This window comes from Pseudochaenichthys georgianus, chromosome 7, assembly GCF_902827115.2.
Source record: "Pseudochaenichthys georgianus chromosome 7, fPseGeo1.2, whole genome shotgun sequence".
NCBI lineage: Eukaryota > Metazoa > Chordata > Actinopteri > Perciformes > Channichthyidae > Pseudochaenichthys > Pseudochaenichthys georgianus.
This window is the reverse complement of record NC_047509.1, coordinates 26,593,100-26,614,357: the sequence shown is the minus strand read 5'-3', so window position 1 is coordinate 26,614,357 and position 21,258 is coordinate 26,593,100. Positions and strand designations below refer to the sequence as shown.

General features: G+C 39.3%; 1 protein-coding gene across 3 annotated transcripts in view; it reads right to left on the bottom strand.

The window, feature by feature from the left end:
- Positions 1 to 21,258, bottom strand: part of cacna1db (calcium channel, voltage-dependent, L type, alpha 1D subunit, b) — a 120,657-nt gene that overhangs the window by 55,094 nt on the left and 44,305 nt on the right. The window contains exons 3-29 of one of the 3 annotated variants that reach the window (XM_071203822.1): positions 20,300 to 20,403; positions 19,942 to 20,111; positions 17,649 to 17,723; positions 15,834 to 15,918; positions 15,664 to 15,690; positions 14,999 to 15,159; positions 14,655 to 14,880; positions 14,209 to 14,416; positions 13,873 to 13,993; positions 13,648 to 13,762; positions 13,466 to 13,526; positions 13,322 to 13,382; positions 12,726 to 12,870; positions 12,466 to 12,595; positions 11,451 to 11,510; positions 11,305 to 11,364; positions 9,913 to 10,019; positions 9,650 to 9,737; positions 6,259 to 6,366; positions 6,123 to 6,175; positions 5,867 to 6,013; positions 5,377 to 5,578; positions 5,008 to 5,166; positions 4,664 to 4,774; positions 4,221 to 4,298; positions 958 to 999; positions 50 to 178 (exon numbers count right to left, since the gene is read on the bottom strand). In XM_071203822.1, the coding sequence (XP_071059923.1) occupies positions 50 to 178; positions 958 to 999; positions 4,221 to 4,298; positions 4,664 to 4,774; positions 5,008 to 5,166; positions 5,377 to 5,578; positions 5,867 to 6,013; positions 6,123 to 6,175; positions 6,259 to 6,366; positions 9,650 to 9,737; positions 9,913 to 10,019; positions 11,305 to 11,364; positions 11,451 to 11,510; positions 12,466 to 12,595; positions 12,726 to 12,870; positions 13,322 to 13,382; positions 13,466 to 13,526; positions 13,648 to 13,762; positions 13,873 to 13,993; positions 14,209 to 14,416; positions 14,655 to 14,880; positions 14,999 to 15,159; positions 15,664 to 15,690; positions 15,834 to 15,918; positions 17,649 to 17,723; positions 19,942 to 20,111; positions 20,300 to 20,403 (3,033 nt within the window). The remainder of the gene's footprint in view (positions 1 to 49; positions 179 to 957; positions 1,000 to 4,220; positions 4,299 to 4,663; positions 4,775 to 5,007; positions 5,167 to 5,376; positions 5,579 to 5,866; positions 6,014 to 6,122; positions 6,176 to 6,258; positions 6,367 to 9,649; positions 9,738 to 9,912; positions 10,020 to 11,304; positions 11,365 to 11,450; positions 11,511 to 12,465; positions 12,596 to 12,725; positions 12,871 to 13,321; positions 13,383 to 13,465; positions 13,527 to 13,647; positions 13,763 to 13,872; positions 13,994 to 14,208; positions 14,417 to 14,654; positions 14,881 to 14,998; positions 15,160 to 15,663; positions 15,691 to 15,833; positions 15,919 to 17,648; positions 17,724 to 19,941; positions 20,112 to 20,299; positions 20,404 to 21,258) is intronic. The other 2 variants (XM_034086964.2, XM_071203823.1) reach the window with 2 other exon arrangements.

Below are 21,258 nucleotides of genomic sequence, written 5' to 3'. Positions count from 1 at the left end.
TTAAAGATTAAAGAGGGATGTTTATAGGCTGCATATGTTGCCTCCTCACCTGGAAGGACTTGATGAAGGTCCACAGCAGAGTCCTGATGCCCTCCCCCCTGCTCAGAAGTTTGACCAATCGCATCACTCTGAACAGGCGGAAGAAGGTGATGGAGATACGAGCGCTGTCCTCTGTGTTCTGAACGGGAGGAGGTTGGGAGAGATTAGGGGATGAAAATAGATAAAACATTAAAACACAGACAGAATGATAAAGCTCTGTATCACTCACTCATTCATGCAGTCAGACATACAGGCATCCTTTCATTCATCATGTTTGAGTATACTAGCATACAAGTGGTGTAAAATGGTTATGAAGAAATCTTTCCATTTGTGATCTTTGGCATCTTCGCAAAGACAACAATCAATACACATGCAGAGTAACAGTGTTCGAACACAATGATGTGACCAACAGACCTGTAGGACATACAGCACATTTCATTCTGTATAACTGATACCAAAACAGGCAACAGACATCAAATCTGCATTCCAAAGTAAAAAAACAAAAGACAAACTGTAATCGGGTTCTTACAATTGACCAATGACAAGAAACTCAAAGTAGCCTATTGACAACATGTTGGTAATCTGATAACAAACACCTGGGCAAGCTACGTGGAAATGAAAACATGAGACAAAAAGACCAAACAGTGTTTTCTGTACGTCTGCATCATGCCATGCGCCTAAACAGGATGTGGTCTCAACAACAACAATTAAACCATGAAACTGGAGCCAAAATGAAACAAACCAGGTGGATTAAAAACAAACAAACATTGAGAGTTCGATCACAAACCATGACACAACTATAAGTGACACCATAAAGCGTCTCAATGTTTTTCATAAGTAAGTGAGCGACAGTGACACAAATGATATCTTGATTCTTGGTGATCACAGAATGGCGAGGGGCTTTCATCGTTTCCTTACCCCGGGCTCCACTATCACCTTGACGACTGGAATGGCTGTCGACTTGAAACCAAAAGCCTAAAGTTAATCCGAGTTACACAAACCAGCTTCACAGCACTGAATCATTCACCAGTCAATGCTGCATCAAACACATATCATCAATACCTTCGAATAATCAACATATTACACCTTCACCTAATAAACTACAAAGCATTACAACTTAAGCCACAAACATAACATCATCATCGTGAAGCCTTTCATGCAAAAGCTTTACAACATATCCTCAGCAGTGACGCCACACATGCAGCAATGCAAGCACTCAGTGTTAGAGGAAAATGTGTTCTCCAGAGGTTTTTTTTAGAAAAATATAGTATAAGGGCGCTAACGTCACTTCCGGACAAAATGATGGCCCCGCCCACTTTCCGGCAAAGATAATGCACTAGCGAATCAGAAAATAATAGTTTCTTCTTGTCTTAAAGCTGCTGAGTCATATATTGCACCTCAAACAACAAATAAATCCAGTGTTACGGTTTCTTTACTTCCTCTACAGAAAAAAGGACAGTAAAAGAAACGTCTGATTCACAAATCACAGTTTAAGTGTAAGCTTCTGCCTGCCACTCGTCCACCGGCAAACCAACTGAACAAAGCTGTCTATGCCATCTGACGGTGTATTCGACACGATTTTGATATTTCTTGAGTAATAATACAGAATACATACAGAAATATTGTTTTCTCGCATGACTTTCAAATTTAACAAGGAACATCTGCATTTTGGTATGAGGGTGCACGCCGAAAGTAAGACGGCACAGTGCTCCTGTTACCTGGTTTAGACAAAACCCTGGTACTCTATACTGCCTTAGTGATTACAGTAGCTGTTGAAATAGAAAAATAAGCACATTATGGGAATATGCTGAAATTATTTGTCCTGTTTTCACATTACTACTGTCAACATGTCTGGCTCCGATTAGGGCTGCTCAATTAATCGTAATTTAATCGCGATTACGATTATGGCTTGCAACGATTACGAAAACAACGTCATTGAAATAAAACGATGATCTTTTTATTATTACTTTTTTTATTTTATTTTTATAATTTTTCTCCAATAAATTGATGTTTTCAAAGTAAATGGATAATCGTTTTTAATAATCGTGATATCAATTATTGACCCAAATAATCAAGATCCTAGTCTTCAGTACAGGTGGCAATATTGTCACCTGCCTGCGCTCATCTCTGAAACCAGACCATGTAAACAGGCTGGTGTTTCTTGCAAAAAATCTTTAAGAGATGACATGAGCAGCCCTACCAGCATTTGCCATGGTGGCCAAAACATTTTTATTTGGTTTTAAATTGTAGTTCAACATTTATCATTTTATTTTGTATTGGTTTTTCAGTTGATTACCCTGGACATATAATTCAACAGTTCAAAAGTTCAAATTATTATTTGTATTTGTTTTAAAGTACAATAAATGGATGTTTTCAAAGTCAATGAATAATCGCATTTAATAATCGCAATTACAATTATTGACCCAAATAATCGAGATTATGATTTTTGCCATAATCGAGCAGCCCTAGCTCCGATGCCCCCTAGACTTCTTGTTAGGATCGGACTTAGTTGTAGACTTTGTCCTTCTAGTGTTCCTGAGCAGCCTGTTACGTCCTTTGCAGTTTATCAAAGGAAATGGATACAGAGTTTGAGGAGGACACTTGTTCTGCTATTAGTGCATTTAAGACTTGAATTAGCTAATGATTTAAATGAGGGCTATTGAAGTCTTCGTTCTGAGAGGTTTATTTATCTCACGAAAATGTGGATTTACAGGCATCTTTCTCAATGAAAGTCAGAAGGGAATAGTACTTTTGGACCCCATAGCATCACGGTTACACACCTGCAACTGTTCTCATTCCCAATCACATTATTCCCCCCACCTTAGCTGTTCAACCCCTCTCTTCACTTGCACTTGTATACATATTTAAGTCCTGGTTTTCCTTCATTCAAAGTGAGAGACAAACTGGAAAACCAAACATATTCATTTGGAAAATAAAACTGCAGCAAGCATTAAGTCAGTGTTAACAGCAGCTGCAAACAAGAATACAGTCAGAGTGGCTTTGATGTAGCAGTCTCGCAGAAATAAAGGAGGAACAGCTAACAAAATTATCACATGATTTTGAGCTGCATTCAAAGACAACAGTTCCAAATTCAAGTAAGACAATTAAAAAAATGTATTTAATGTTGAAAGGAGCTTAATTGTTCTCATAATAAACAAAATGATGGGGTTATACTTCAACAGCGTTAGTAATCACAACTTTATCATTGAAATGTGGTCATATATGACGAATGTTGGATGGTTATGAACAGATTAGGCATAAAACAAGAACGTTGTCATTTGAATGCAACTCTAATGCTTGAGAAAGGTCCTCTAGCTGGGAGCGCAGGAGCCCTGAGCTAAAGGCCCTCATTCAAGAAGGGGGTGAATGAGTTATAAGTGATTACTTACATTGATCTCAGTGAGGGCAATGTCAACCACGCTACCCACAACAATTAAGGCATCAAACGTGTTCCATGCATCAGCAAAATAGTTCTGCAAGCACGAGCAACAAAGACACAGAAAAGAAGAGAGAGACAACAGAGCATGAAAGAAAAGGCCAAAGAAGAGGATTTTGAAAGATAGAAAGAGAAGAACATAAAAAAGTTGTGATTAGATTTTAAAAAGTGAGGTTGAAAGTCAAATCTGAGAGTATTAACTTGTTTCATTTCAAGAAATAGTGTTTTCAAAGCTTTGCCGCTCTGTTTTATAAATGAACCAACATCATGAATATTTCATTTCAAAGTGATTTATTCCAACTGATGCAGTGTCAGGCTGACAAAAAGGGCTACCATATACTTAAAACCATACAATTTAACCCAATATAATTCATATGGAATAGTGGCTTTAATATAATGAATGTTTTGCCATTTAATGCACAGGTAGCTGATAGAAAGGTTCCAAGCTAATACGAATGTATTCGGTCTATGGTGCTCATCAACCTCAAGAAAGGCAAAGACAACAGATTCATGAGTTGAATCATGAGCAGAAATGGGTTCAAGCCAACCCAAAAAGATAAGAACATTAAGACAGGAAGGAAGGAAGGAAGGAAGGAAGGAAGGAAGGAAGGAAGGAAGGAAGGAAGGAAGGAAGGAAGGAAGGAAAGGATGAAAGATGTGCAGGGCGGAAAAAACAGAGCATGGCGGCTGTAATGGTTAAAGCAGGAAGAGGGAATGACAGTTGGTCATGCTATTGTCTCTCTACCTGGCTCAGTATGATGTCGACTACACTTCCAATCACGACCAGAGCATCAAAGACGTTCCAGGCGTCCCCAACATAGCCCTGATTATGGCAGCATGCACAGCCAGCAGGGGGAGAGGGGAAGGCCGGAGAGGAGGGGGATGTGGGAAATATAGGAGGTTAAGAGGTTAGGGTGAGGAGTAAATGGAAGGGGACAATAAGGAGTAATATGGAGGAGGAGTCACAGGCTCGAGCGTGGCTCAGAGCCCAGGACAGGAAGAGTTTGAGGGTGGGGTTAAAAGTAAAGGGCAGGGCTTTCAGATAAAACCTCTCACTTGAACCTTTTTACAGCTTCAAAATAAAGGGAGCTCTTAAGAAAAAACTCTAAATAAGATGTTTTAAGAAACTAATGGAAGTTTGGCACATAATTGGATAGAAGAGATGAGATGAGAAGAAAGTAGACTTACTCTGGGTTTAAAGGCGATGAGTTTGAGGATCATCTCCACAGTGAAAACCCCTGTGAAGACCATGTTGAGGATGTCCATGGCATAGTTAAACAGATGAGACTGACCATGGTGCTGGAAAAAGACAGGCACACAAACTGATCAAAAATATAACAAAATATTTACTAATAATACAGGTAGTGCATTTCAAGAGTATCATGATATTTAAATTGACATACACTGTGTAAACGGTCTGCAATAATTATTGGGAAAAAAGGTTATGATATCTATTGCTACAAAAAAATCATTAACACATTTACACGGTTGACACTTAGGTATTTTAAGTATTAAAACGTAATATTAGTTACCTGAATGGCCAGACACAAGGTGTTGAGGATGATTAGGACAAACATGACGTACTCAAAGCCAGTAGAGTTGACCACATACCAGAACTTGTACTGGTAAGGGTTTTTGGGTATGTAGCGGCGCAGAGGACGAGCTTTAAGAGCATATTCCACGCACTGACGCTGCGGTGGTGACAGACAAACAAACAGACTCATGGTCAAGTGGAACTAAAGCAGAAATGTACCATTTCTAATATTCTCCATCTTTTAAAGAAGAAACATTTAAATGATGAAAAGAAGCACTATTATTTAGCCGGATCCATTTAGTTAAGATCATCTTTTTCCTACTACATTTAAAAGGCACCATTACAAAGAGTGATAGCTTCCTCTTACCTGGTTCTTATCGAGCTCACAGTTCTTGTACTCCTTCTCCCCTTGCTCCTGAAAGGTAACAATGACGAAACCGACAAAGATGTTCATCATGAAGAAGGCGATGATGATGATGTAGATGATGAAAAAGATGGAGATCTCGATGCGGTAGTTGTAGATCGGACCCATGTTCTCCTTGTGAGAGTCAATGGCCTTGTAGAGCAGACTGCAGGGACACAAAAGACAATGGACACTCCTTATCCATGGAAAAAAGCTATCTTAAAGATACTATATAATGTACTTCAAGCACATTCATACTCACAAAATAGGGAAATTAAAGACAATATTGACTTGGCTGTATTGTTTCATTTTTTATTTGGGTTTTTATGAATATTGTGGGTTCATTCAGGCATACATAAAGGTGAAGGATTATGAAATAGTAACATTATAGTTATCTTGCCATTCGTTTTCTTATTCATAATCAAACCTACTTCATAAAGACAGAACTACTTACGTGGGCCATCCTTCGAAAGTGGAGACGGTGAAAAGAGCCATCATGGCCATGAGGACATTGTCAAAGTTGAAGTCGCTGTTGTACCAGATCCTCTCCTTCACCATGGGCAGCGCTGTGTCCCCGTTGTTGAAGAGAATGTAGTTACCTCTGTCAAAAATGTAATATTAAAGCAACCACAAGTATGCACTGACGTAGACACAGTCATGTAGGCGAATGACCAAAGTTGGAAACCATTTAGAAAAAAACAACAACTCACTTGCATTCTTCTGGGCTGGACTTTGCATCATCGGCGCAACGATAAAATTTACCCTGGGAAAAAGAACAACAGAGAAAGTCGGTGTCTGTGGATTCCGTTGTTAACCTCGATCTCTCTTTCCATTGTTTGACTCTACCTTAAAGAGCTGCACTCCGATACAGGCGAACATGAATTGCAGCAGCGTGGTGACGATCATGATGTTGCCGATGGTCCTGATGGCCACAAACACACACTGGACCACGTGCTGCAAAGGACACACAGTTCTACACTGTTAGTAGGAATACAAAGCACTGTATCATCAGCTAAGATGCACACACACATACAGATACACACACTGGGGTTGTCACGATACCAGAAATGTAGTTGTTGATTGCGTAATACTAGTAGTAGCAGTAATCTAGTACCAGTGACATTCCAGGATTCCTGATACGAATTCATTACCACGTTAAAATCAAACAAAAAATACATCCCTTGCACTTCAACATACACTCCATTAATTTTCGCATACAAACAGAAATAGCTCACAATTATCGCTCTAATATCTAATTTAGTGGGAATGCTATTAACAGCATTCCAACTATCTGTTCTTCTACGCACAAAATTCTTTATTATTCCGCCTGTTATTTTGGCCCTCTTCTTCTCCCACATTCCACATCACAGAAACTCCGTTCAAACATCAAAACGTTCAGCTCAGTCGGGAATCGATGGCCATTACTTTTCTCATTCATAACTTTCATAATTCCCGAAATATAGCCCATAATTCATCACATTTTTAACATTTTAACTTTAACATTGCGCAGCTCGTTAAGGCAGAGTACGTGATGTCAGAGTTAGAGTGGAGGACAGTTTGAAATTTGCCTTCATATTTCTTTTTAAACTGCCATAATTCCCAAACCCTACATTCCTGAGACATAATTTTTCATGACAAACATCTCGTAGCTTGAAAAATGACAAATAATTAAGCAAAAATAATTAAACAAAATGCCTCTTGAGGGCATGAAGTGACAACAACTTTCAACATGTCTCCATTAAAGCCCATTGTAATTTCAGGCTGATATTTCCTCACAGCAGCAGCCGCACACCTTTAGTTAATCTGCCAAAAAGGCCACATTATTGACCCGAAAGTACACAAAAAGCACACTTCAGATACTCAAGGTCCTTGAGATGCTTCACGCTTTGAAATTTCACCGATATCTGTTACGGTTCTTCCACAAAACGTTCACATGTAAGAGGTTTATCTGTCATTCAGAACAATGGAAACCTTTGATCTCTGGACACCTCGTTAGCTCAAATATAAACACCTGTGTCATGGAACACGATGATGTCATAACTCCAACTGACATGCTCAGAGCAGCAGACTTCAGATAATAGTTAATGGTCCTGCCCTCAACAGCTCTACGTCAATTATGGGGTGTCATCATATGCCGTTTCCATGGAAACGCATCCCTCGCCATAAAAGACGATGTCGCTTTACATTAACTCATATGAAAATGTTCAAAAAGTACTCAAACTTCATATGTGTGCTAACAGTCCAGCCGTGATGACATCTACGTGAGGGTTTTGAGATTTCTTCAATTGCTGTTGCCATGGTAACACAAGGCTCGCCATGAAACACGGTTTTCTCATAACTTCAGTGAAAATGCTCCAAACGGCCCAAAACTTCACAGATTTGGTAACGATGCAGCCATCCACACATCTAAGCTTATCATGGGGTGTAATCAAATGTCGTTGCCATGGCGACAGATCACTCGCCATGAAACACGATGTTGCTGTAAGTCCAATGGACACGGTCCGATCGTCCCCCAATCTTCACTTGTATATCACCGGTCCATGCCTCAACAGCTCTACGCCAAATCTGAGATCTCACCATATGCCGTTTCCATGGAAGCGCATCCCTCGCCATAAAAGATGATGTCGCTATAACTCCTATGAACATTTTCAAAAAGTGCTCAAACTTCACATGTGTGCTAACAGTCCAGCCGTGAAGACATCTACAGGACAGTTTTGAGATTTCTTCAAATGCCGTTGCCATGGCAACACAATGCTCACCGTGAAACACGGTTTTCTCATAACTTCAGTGAAAATGCTCCAAACGGCCCACAACTTCACAGGTTTGGTAACGATGCAGCCATCAACGCATCGAAGCGTATTATGGGATGTCATCAAATGCCGTTGCATTTCGACAGATCATTCGCCATCAAGTTAGTTCAAAAGTTTTCAGTACAAATATTCTGCTGCTTTTCCAAGCCTTTTTACTTTATTTTCTTCTCTTATCACACGTTTAGGCCCCCAGTGTTCATGTATCATTTCAATCTAAATTCTTCACATTCTTCTTACACATTACATTTCAGCATAGCAATTCAGCGTCAGCTTTTCAGCATAAAGCATTCCCACTAGTAATTTCTTCAGGAATTGCATTCTTTAGTTCATATTGCTGTTTATAACACCTCCACAGCTCGAAGACTTCGGTAAACACATCATGACAATGTTGTAATTTTCTCACCCAATTCTCACTTTTATTGAATAGCGCTTTAGACCCCATTTACACGGGAACGTTTGCATTTACGCACCGAATTCGTTCTCAAAAAAGTCTTCCGTTCACACGCATTCGGCTCATTTAACGTGTCCGAGACCACTGGAAACGCTGGAGTACATATGCCGGGCCTGTAAGTGGCATAATAACTTCTGCCACAAAATACACCAAAAGCAGCGAAGAAGACCCCCGAGCATGGTTGCCATGGTTGCCCTTCTGTTCATGCCCCACGGTGGATTTAGCAACATGTAGTTCATGTAATTCTCCATGTCCACTTGTTGCTGATGGTTGTGGTAGAGGAGCTGTAGATTTTGCACTAACATCTGTAGCATGGTCAGTAGCAGTAGCAGTAGCTACTGACAGTAGCTACTGACCATGCTACAGCAGTGAGCAGCAGAGGTGGGGAGAGGTGGGGCTATGGCTTCATCGTTATCAGGAAATTATCAGGGCGTACACACTGAGCAGTTTGGCCCCCCAGAGCGTTCCGGTTGCAGATCTATCCACCTTGGGACCCGTTATCATTTGCGGGGTCCGTTTCCGCGGTTCCGTTACGGCCTCGTGTGAACGAACGGGCTATACGCAAGAGAAAAGTAGCAGATACAACCCGTTTCGTTCCCGTTTAAACACCGCCTTAATGCACCACAATGTTACTCTCCATTCACCAGCTGCTAAAAGCTGAAGTTAACGAGATCTAAAATTCCCATTTTAATACAAATGTGTTGTTCCCAATGTAAAATTATCAGGGGAAAAAATATGCATACCCTATATGCATTTATAGTAAGATCCCTGCCCCCAAACACATTTTCTATTGTCCCATTATCGTTCCATTGGGCTTGGAATGTGTCTGTACTTCCAGGTACTACAGTTCCCATGGTTCCGTAAAAAAATGGGTACTATCATGTCTTCGAAATATTGGCATCTACCTGGTACGAAAGTGTGGGTTCTCGTGACATCCCTAACACACATTGTAGCGTGTTGTTATTTTCATTCTGACCTTTAGTCCCTTGGCTCTGTTGATGGCCCTGAGTGGACGAAGGACTCTCAAAACACGGAGAATCTTCACAACTGAGATAGCAGAGGACCTAAATGAGACAGAAAAAAACACCAGGGGATTCAGCTTAGTGATTTTAGGCAATGTTGACATTCCTTTCTGCTCTGCTACAAGCGGAACAAACAGCAACACATGTCATGGCAAAAAATGCCACACATTTGCTCAATGACATTTCAACATTTAAAATAGAATTTAAAGATACATACTGAATGCCGAAGGATACTAGAGACACGCCAACGACCAGCAGGTCTAAAAGGTTGAAGTAGTTTCTACAGAACGCCCCTTTGTGAAGAAAAGCTCCGAACGCTGTCATCTGGACAAGGAAGGAACAACAGTCAGGATTAAAGAGGACAACACACACACACCAAAGTGTACAAGGGGTGGCTTCAAGTCAGGCTGAAATGGGATTTGAATGACTGTTATTACTATATCAAGGACCTGTTATGTAAAAACTAATTACAGTGTGCATTTTCCAAAGAACATTTTGTGAGTGACTAAAAGGATATATATATTCCCTTGATTTTGCATTTCAAACATTAGTGTTTATGACAACAATAAACAATATAATTTGATTAGCAGCTCATGATCCTGCATTTACATTGAGCTGTTAATCCATGTTATGTAATTAGGGCAAGCACACACATACACAGATTAGTACCTCTAATATTGTGTAGGTCCTTATAGGTTCGAGCAGTATGAATATATATTATATTTTTGGTTCATTATTTTACAATTTAAATACATTTAAGTGTTGGATTCACATTTCCAAATACTAAAATCAGATGCGTGCTTTTGTAGTGCACACACATACACACACACACAAATAGAAAGACAATATACAACACATAATGTTCAGACAGTGCACGAGGAACATCATTTAAAAGCCACTGCACTCATTTCCGGTGCAGATTAAGCCTTCAATCCTTTCCTGATTGAACTTTAGGCTCAAGCCATAATACTTGAGATTTACCTGGTGCAGGCATGCAGCGAGCAAAGGGGCAGGGGATTTTAAATCTAACAGCAAACTTAATGAAAATGGTTCCTGATTTGGGATAGGATGTCTTTATTTGGACATTATTTAGTGGTGCATTAATAAATAAGATACATGGAAAAACGATCAGATGTGTGCATACAGTATGCAATCAGGCAGTTGGATATAAAGCTTGATGTTAGTTCAAGTTCGAGTTCATCTCTCCACAGTGCAGAATATTTCCAATTACATTCTAATTAAAAATCAAAAACAAGTTTGTTTTTCCAAAAAATTGTATAAACGTGATTATTAATCTTCAAAAAGTTTGAAAAAACTGTTATATTTGAGCCAAACAAATAGTTATACTCTGGAGAGCCACTGGTCCATAAACTGGTCGAGGATGAAGAGGGAAAGTGGGCCGTGATTGACAGTGACTGACAGACAAAGTAATATCTGACAAAACGTATGATCTCCACTTTAACCTATTGGCGCCATGACAACAAGACAAGCAGGAGGCCATTTTGCACAAAAATTATAGAGACAAAAATGAAGGGAGGGAGGATGTATGCGGCAAGCTTGGAAGTGGTGGGTTGTTGCTGAGTCAGCGCAACTATTTGTTATTGTTTACCTTAATAAGGATCTCAAATGTAAACATACTAGTGAAGACATAGTCTGCATAGCCTAGGATCTGAGGAGGCAATCAGAGTGACATAAGCACGCAGGGTTACTGAAGCTCTACTCAGTACAGCACAACACAGCACAAATCTCATTTACCTTCAACAGGATCTCAACAGTAAAGATTGCGGTGAAAGCATAGTCAAAATAACCAAGTATCTGCAAGAGGCAATGCACAAGTTCAAGTCATCAAGTAATTCCAAGACAGCACAATAACATTCAGTATTTATATCATTTAACACAGATGGACAAGGCAAGATTCTGATACAGTATTGTGTTGCAGTGATCTATATTGGTTAGTAGGGGAGAAAATAATTTGTTGTGGCTTTTTTAGAAAAAAATCCAAACAGGACAACTGTCTTACGTAACATGCACTGGTTAAAATCTCTAACATAATTGTGGGTTGCTATTGTGTATCTACTGAGGCAGGTGGTAAAATGTCAATGTTAATTGAGTGTAATTAGAAAAATCATGCTTTCTATTGGCCTTTTTCACAGCAGACATTTTTACATTTTCAATTATGGTGTCTTTATAAGATAAAGTACTTTTATCGGTCCAAAAAAAGCCATGATAGTATGACATAGTATGGCTGCAGTCCAATGGTAAAAAAGAAACCCTAATAATGACAAGGAACAGGATAACCCTGGTGTTTATACATAATGGCTGCACTTTGCTTGGCTACGTAATTATATGATGGTGGGTGTTATTGACGTTGGTCTGCATTCATTTTAAATGATGCTGCTGCAAAGAATTGTGGTTTGGCATTATCCCATTTCCTTTCTACGATGGTCCAGTGTAGCCTACGCTGAAGGACATTAGAAAGGAAGCATTGCAGCACCTTTCCTTGGCCTCTAGATAATCTCAACCAACTCTTATCAAGGCTTCCTGACCAGAAAATACTTTTCATGGCAACCATGGACCTTGAAATTGAAGCAGCAAAAGCGAACTCAGCAATCATGATTTTATTAATTACATCTTTGCTTTTTCTACTGTCTCGTGTCAAAATATCTGCTGGGATAAAGGCTGATTATCAACTACTGTTACATTGTTTAAAAGATGTGGGATAGCCTTATGGGACAGTTATTAACTAAAGTCCAGGTGGTTTTCTACGTACGGTATTGCGAGCAGAGAAGTTGCGAATGGGGTCCTCAGCAGCCAGAGAGACGGAGCTGAGCATGATGAAGACCAGGATGAGATTGGTGAAGATATGATGGTTGATCAGTTTATGGCAGAACACACGAAACCTACAGCAGAAAGTGAGGGTAACAACAAGGTTGGTTGAGTGACACATCTTACATTTGAGCTTCCTGCCGCTGCTTTAGAATACATCAGAGTAGTTTCTGTTATAAATATTTATCGGCATGTGAGACTCACGGGTTAGTGCTGCTGAAGATGAAGAAAGCGCTTCCCGTTGGGATGGGCAGAGTCTTTTCTTTGATGGTGAGTTCAGACAGCCTCAGGGGGCGGGGCCCCAACGGGACTTCTGGAAGGTTTTCATTATCTTCTTCATCGCCACCTGCTGGGAAACAAAACTCATTTTAATCCCCCTGAACATGAAAACGATCCTTCAGTTATATATGTACTTTCACCGCGGATGATCATGGCAACTGGAAGAAACCACATGTCTATGCCATTTTAACATTTACCGCTTTAAACTCTTTACTCCCCGGTCAGCTGTTTTTAGAAGGCTGATACAATTCAGATGAATGTGCAGTTTTAATGTAATGTGTCTTTTTGATCAATATTTTCACTGTCAGTTCATTTTTGTTTCTTTTTCTCAGTTTTGATTGAAATTCTTTGATTTATTAAAACATTTGCTATTCATCGTCTGCCAATAATGTGAATTATTATTATAATGTATCTTGCTGAATCTTGCAAATCATATTTAATCACTAAGCTACAAATAAACACAATAAACTTGGATGGATTCATTTTAGATCCCAGTTTTACTAAAGACAAGTTAATTATACCTGGAGTGTTGATGGCAGGATACGTCTCCTTGTCCTCCTCCAGCAAAGCCTCTGCTGGCTCCTGCAGTTAGATTAAGCATTAAATAAATACAAAATGACTGAGATAAAAACTTGTTCAAAAAACAATTGTAGAGTAGAATTTACCTTGGTATCTCCATCCTTGATGTCTATTATAGCAACTCTCTTCTTGTCTATGCTTGCTTCTCTGTGAGAGACAGATCAAACAGAGTGACTAACCAGGCGGAACTCCGTTTTCTCTGCCAATAGAAAGTTCAAATGTGACAAAGATCTACACAAACAATAAAACATGAAATATGTCACTGTACTTGATGCTATTCTTCCTCTTCTTGGCCTCCTCTTCCTCCTTCTGTGCTGTATTGAGGCTCTCTGCGTCTGCCAGGTTATCAACAGCGATGGCCAAGAAAACATTCAGCAGGATGTCTCGAAATGTGACTTAAAGAGGAAACACTGACCAACAATTAAAGACGCATCTGGGATTAAGGAACATGGAACAATCAACTACCAAACAAGTGTTAGCGTTTGTAGGATACAGTTTCCGCAGATGAAGAGAATGATGAAGTAAATGCAGACCACCATTCCAGAAGAGGCGTGTCCACCGTACGCCATGATGCCGTCATACATCACTGTATTCCAGTCTTCTCCTGTCAAGATCTGGCAAACATGATATGCAGTTCAAACCATTTAAATCATTGATTCTAATACCCAGTGAAGAAACTGTCCACCATGATGCAAATATGAACTCACATGGAGAACGACTAAGAGACTAAGGATTGAGACTGAGAAAGCGTGCCGAGGGAGAGAAACCTCAGACGCTGTGAGCGGATGTTACAATTTGCCAATCAAACGGAGTAAAGTCGAACACTCACCTGGAACACAGTGAGCAGGGCCTGGGGGAAGTTATCAAACGTGCTCCTTTTGGTCACAGTCTCGTCAAAATTGAACCTTCCCCCAAATAGCTGCATGCCGAGCAGGGAGAAAATAATGATGAAGAGAAAGAGCAGCAGCAACAGGGAGGCGATGGACTTCATGGAGTTTAGCAGAGATGCCACCAGGTTACTGAGAGACGCCCAATGACTGGAGAAGAAGAAATATATGAGTTAACGAAGGACAGACACACACACAAACTGAAACGAATCAGCTGAATCTGCAAAGTTTCTCTGTGCTCATTTGAAATCAGTTTTGGAGGGGTGAGACTACAAGCAAGACTTTTGACATCACAACAAGTGTGGAAGTCAATCCTGGTCCAATTTGCAACCTTTACAAGTGAGTATCCCTGTTGATATCAGAGGAAAGACCGATAAGTTCTGCTTACCGTGTGACTTTAAAGATCCTTAGAAGTCGTACGCAACGGAATACAGAGATACCCAGCGGAGACATGACGGCCAGCTCCACCAGGATGGTCTCTACGATGCCTCCGCACACCACGAAACAGTCAAAGCGGTTAAATAGGGACACAAAGTATGCCTGCAGGCCCAAACTGTACATCTTCACCAGCATCTCCAACGTGAACATCGCCAGGAGAACTTTGTTGGCTACATCTAAGGAGAAGGGGATACAATTATCAGACATCTTGTAGTTCAGCCAAGTTTTTAAAAGAACTGACCTGAATACATGTTCTACAACCAAAAAGAACAGAAAATATCAAAATGAAGATACCCTGTACTTCCGTCAGCCAGTCTGGCTGGTTGTAGTGCTCAGAGGCGATGGTGAGAGTGTTGAGGAACACCAAGAGGATCACCAGCCAATAAAACGTCACAGATTTCACGGCTGTTCGACTCTTTCTGCGGCAGAAACGGTTCCACCGCCTCCACTGACGACTGACAGAAAGATATTACAACTTTAAAATTAATGGTCAGAATAGTTGGGTCCATTTTCAGAAGAGTTAGGTTTAGAAATAAGACCAATAAGTCTAATAAGAATTTCCTTGAATTTCACATATTTTGGAATCAACTCTTCTGGCTTTGGACTTAACATATGTATATATATTTGATAATTACATGTTTCTTAAATATACAGTTAGATGTGGTGAAATAACATGGAAGCACAGTTTTACAATTAGTAAAAGAGGAAAAAAGCTGTTTACGTAAAGGTCTTGGATGGATTGAAGTTACGTAAAGGGGGAAAACAAAAGGAAACTGTAGTGAGATCAGAAATTACAATGATGGGTTAGATATATGACATGAATCGCAAAATATTAGATCAAAACATTGAGGATTGGAACAATTAAAACACGAGGTAAAATGACCCATGCAGGATGAGTTGAATTGATTGAATGAAGAATGCATATGCCATGCACTCTCATACAGTACCAGGGTACTAACCTGAACTTTGACTTAGATATTTTTTGACTGGGGGGAATACAAATTACGCAGATTTAAATTAAGGTCAACAAAATGTGCATTTGTGTTTAAACACACATATTAATGTATAACAGCCTCTGGATCTATTGCCTGTACAATACTCTTGTATTGCCCCAATATGTCACACTCACCACAGCGGTCCACAGCAGGGCGATTTTTTATCCTCTCCGTTGTGATTCTCCGTGTTCGCCGACTCTGTCTCACTGGGCATGCTCGCTGTGGTTCCACACACACATACACAGGAAATCAACGTGAGATGATAAGGTGTCAAGTTAGCAAAAAGGTCAAAGTAAATGGTGTCCTGAAGGTACATGTTGCCCATTACATTCACATTGTAGGCCTACTATCTTTCCCTATTGAAACACATGCATTTTTGTCTTGGCTTGGTTTCATATTAAAACAATGTATCTTATCAGCTGACAGTAAACCAACATTTATTGTGGCCTTCACTATATGGATGTCATATGTTTAAGATCCTCTCAAATTTGTACTTTCCCACTTGAAAAGGTATGTCAAAGGACATTTCTTTCATGTTTTACAAAGTTTCCAAACCCTGGAAAACCGACTTAATGCATGTGTAAATAGAAATTGCAGTGTGACACTTCTCAAAGTTTGACATTAATCAAAGGAAATTATTCTTTTCCTTAATAAGAGTTTGTTTTAGTTCTCAAAGAATGAGACTGACAGTCACTAAAAAAATATAGCATTTTCTAAGGTTTCTGCATAAACAGTGAGTGAGTACATAATGCCAGACCTGAGTCAAATTTGACTTTTGAAATCATTCATGTATTTAAAAAACAAACAAACATATCGATTGGAAATACAGAATCATAATTTGAGATACAAATAGGGTTACTCAGATAAGAGTTTACGGGCATATTTAGTCAGACTATTTGGTCCAGGTCTGTGTACTGCTACAAGTATTAGTTCCATAATCACAGTGTTACAGCATATTTAAAATCATTTAAGATGTACATGCATAAAAAGTTGTTTTTTTAAATGACAAATGAAATGAAGTTGACGATGATTGGATGAGAGATCTGTAAAAAAAGACTTACCTCTCACTCATAATGTAGTAAACATAGTCACCAGATTAAATGAAAACATTGTTATGCATTTTTTTTAAACATCAAGATGTGTCAGGATGAAATATTCAAACTCATACTAAAATAAAATGTTGATGGATGAAGAGTTAAAGAAGTAAGGAACAGGCTTGAAACATGTTCATCCAATTGGAAATTTGATTTAAAATCAATAAGTAATTATTAGCGTATGAGTTCTTGAGTTATGGACAAAACGCCTTGGTGAGGTCACATTGACCTCGAACTTCAACCAACAAAATCTAATCACGTCATCCATGTCGATATTTTAGTGAAATTAGGAATAAATCCTGGCGGGGAAATTAATATATTACAAAAGGTACAAACAGACAACTCGAAAACCGCCTACAGCTTTGGCAGGTGTGTTAGCAAAAAACAGATTATATACTATCTTTAAACACTTTGAGGGTGCTACTGTGTCCTTACAATGCTAAATATTAACTTATATTCAAAATAATTGGTACTGTCTCTTGTGTTAGAGTATTACCTATAACCTTTCTGTTATTGTTCCTTATATAGAAGGCCACTTTCCCATAATCTGCTTCTCGGTCACTTCTCTCTGATTCATTTCACTAGAAAGGCTTTATTTACTCCTGGCGGGCAACATAATGCAAAGTCTAAAGGAGTTCATTGCTAATGGATGATCAGGTCCATGTTTCCGATGAAATTGATTTTTTTTATAATGAGGATGCAGAGGATCAGATTTTGATAAATGAAACTAAGGGCATGCAAACACAAAAGCACAAGCAAAGCACGTGCAAGCGGAGGAGCCCTCCAGGACCAAGATGAACTGTCCTCATGAACATGCTAAAACCAACACCCACTCCCACACACAAACGCATTTACCCTGTGTCTCTGTGGACTGGGTGAACCAGCCAAACTTCCCTTTCTTCTTCTGTGTGAGGTCAGCCAGCGTGACCCCTTGGTGTTACCAACATGCAGTTCACACAGCCAGACAGCAGAGGAAGCAGTGAGTCAGTACACAGCAGAACAAGAGAGAGAGGAATGTACGGCAAAACAGCTACAGTACTACATTACTACAGTACAGACACAGGTACCATGTCCAGAATAGCTACAGGTGTAAAGAACATACAGTATTATTGTCTAATGATAAAAGACAAACTGCAGAATCTGAGCATGGAATATATTTTGCTACTACAGTTAAGGATTTATTTCGAGCAGAAAGGGGTTCGGCACAAACAAGCAAAGAGAAAGGAAAACATATATCTACCTACTGAAGTGAAAAAGTAGTAAGTAGTAATAATATGTATATTATTATGTCAACTGACAGAGAATGAATGCAGTACAGACATTTAAATGACGTGTGTGAGGTAGTTTGGAGAGTTTGAGGTAGTTTGAGAGTGTTAAAATGCCCTACTCAATACATACAGTATATCTCGGTACTAATTATATACAAATATTAACCAAACTATATATTTCTCATTAAGCATTTTAAGTTAAAAGTATTCTGGACATAGTAACCAATACCACATTATTAGACTGGAAGTAATTAGCAATTAAGGAGAAGAAGATAGAAAGCAGAGACTTTTGGTAACAAGAGAAGAAGATATGAAGAAACAATAGGAAGAGAAAGGGCAGAGAGGGGAGAAAACTAATGTTAGCAGCAATCTACAGACAGTTAATTACAAGGCACACAGTCACTGCAGGGATCAAGAAGAAAGAGTTAGTTTGTTTGTCGGGTCTAAAGTGTACAACAGCAGCAGAGGTAAAAGCAGGGTGATAACTGGAGGATACAGATTCACCACTGTGAATGGTTTAAAGGCACTGTAGCAGTATGTCAAACGGTTGCACACATAACCCAAAATGCAACTCGACTGTCGATAATTGACACTGCCTGACGCCATGCTAGTTGCAGACAATGTAACCTTAAACTGATAGCCTAAAGAATCTCTTGAAATGCTTCATGCAACCACCCACCCTGAACGTTTACTGTCATTAAAGCAAACAGTCTGCAGCCACTTCCTGTTTACTGTTCCAGTAAAATCACAAACGTGAACGTCTTCTAGATATTTGAATACTGTTCAAGCCTCCTGCATATCACAATAAGCAATATTTTGTTGTACATACACAAGACCAAACATCCACAGTTACCCCTGTGTTGTCATGGCGACCACACACACAAGGCCGCACCATAGAAAAGACTGAACATCAAAGCAATGCTGGCGCCCACTTTCTTAGTGCTACCTCAGAAGCTGCTTCCACGGCTCGAGTCACAGTTTTCACTTGTTAACACCTCTGTTGTGCCACAAAACAGTGAGAGAGTGAAGGGGTAGTATTTTACTAAAAGCCCCTTATTATATCCAATACAAATATTACTGATATAGAGATGATCACGAGCATCTTCATGTGTAATACATTGATTTAATTTGTATGTAAACTATACACTGCACCACTGCAACACATGCAAGTGATGTAAGCAAAATAAGACACACAATGACCAAAAAATGGCGGCCTTGTCAAATAAGAGAAAAAATGCTAAGTCATATAATGGTTTTGTTGAAATGCATTCTATACTAAATGTAATCCGTATTTTTGGATGCATACTGCTTGAAGAATTGAAATGAACTGTAATTTTCCGGTGGTATGATTCACTCTTGTAGAATAGACCTGGTGTACCAAACTGCACAAGGGGATGCCTGGATAAAGATTTTAGCGAATGCATTTTTTAAGGCGACATTTGCATGTTATCCACAACCAGCAATATGTGATACTGTCCCTACAGTATGTACTGATTAGTGACCTGTCCTTTTCTAAGGGTAACCTGTCGGTCTGTACGTTTTAGGTGGTCACACTCACATTCTTAAAAGAGTCGGTTACCATCTGTTTGTGGGAAAAAGTAATGCATTATTAGCTGAGCCAGGGCAGTGTGTTAGATGCATACAACATTTTCTTTATGACATTCAGTGAGCTTTTCAGAGTGGCATAACAACAGATGGATGAGTAATGGTTTGCCCTGCTCATCTGCCTCCTTTCACTATCAATGAGACCGAGAGATGTGCAACATTATTTAAAATTGAGAAAATCATAATGGTTGGTAACTCTGTTTGCAATCCTTATTTCCCAGCTTTAAACACGTAGTGTTGAGTGGGACAAAATTGATTAAATCCAGGAAACTCACGGTTACGCTTGCCCTCCTCGTCTCCCTCCTCATCGTTCTCGGGGTCGATGTCCTCTGCCTGTGTGATCCAGTCCAGGTATCCTTTCAGGTCTTCCTCTAACTGCTGCTTCTCTCGTAGCTTCTGGAAATCTCCCCGAGCCTTGGCCTTCTCTCGCTCTTTGGAAAACTCTCTGGAAAGGGCAGAGTGGAATGACTGTCAGCTTTCAGATAACACTTTTACATGAAACACCAAACAATCTACTTTCTAACCCTGTAATGACATTCCTTATATTTGGGAGATTTTGAAAATGTCTGAAAATGTTCTTAGTGTTTGAAGTATTTTGGTTGAGAAATAAAGGACAACATAATGTCTACATACCCACTCAACACTCCCAAAACCAAGTTGAGAACAAAGAAGGATCCAAAGATGACCAGACTGACAAAGTAGACCCACGGCAGCTCGAAGCCCATTGCGTCATTCATCTGAATAGAAATACAAATTCTGAAATATTATACATGGTTCATTGATATTTCATGGACATATTAAACCATTCTATTGTTTTAATGCCATAATCACATAACGAACGTGTCGTGAAGTGCACGGCTTCCCTCTAGTAAACCTAGAAAACTATTATCTGACAATTCCAGGAGAAAAATGGACTTTTCCAAGACCAGGGTAACTGAGTAAATTATATAATTATATTACATGTTTGCTTTGACATCTAGTTCATTTTCATCTGTTTTAAATATGAATGACTGGTTGTTTGTTGTGTTGCACAATAAAAAAAGAATCATTAAATTACTAAGGACTTTCTAATGGGTTTCTTAGGTTTCTTAGGTTGTGTGTCTGTAACCTTTTACAGCTTCTGCCAGTAAAAACCACATTTACCACATATACTCGCATGCACTTTATAAACTACGCTATTCAGCTATACACCCATACCAATATTTAGAGCTTTTGAATATTGTGTTTACATATTTTTTACGAGCACAGCCACAAAAAAAGGGTCAATTTAAGAATGTAAGTAATCTCATGTACCGTCAATAGTGTTTGTGTGTACTGTAGGTTATTGTGTCATTTGTGGAGTGTGGCCCATCTTACTTAGCTCAAAGGTTCCAATAATTTAGTACTGGATGTAACAGTAGATATAATGTAGTCTTGAGTTTGTCAAAGCACATCATTTCCTTCAAATGAAAATAACCTTCAGTGAGCTACAGTACAACTAAAACTAGAACAGGAAATGTGACGCAACATGTAAGAGAAAACTTGGTTAGTAATGAGTGGATGAGGTATTAGCAGATGTGATATCTGTGATGAGACAGTGGCAAATACTATAG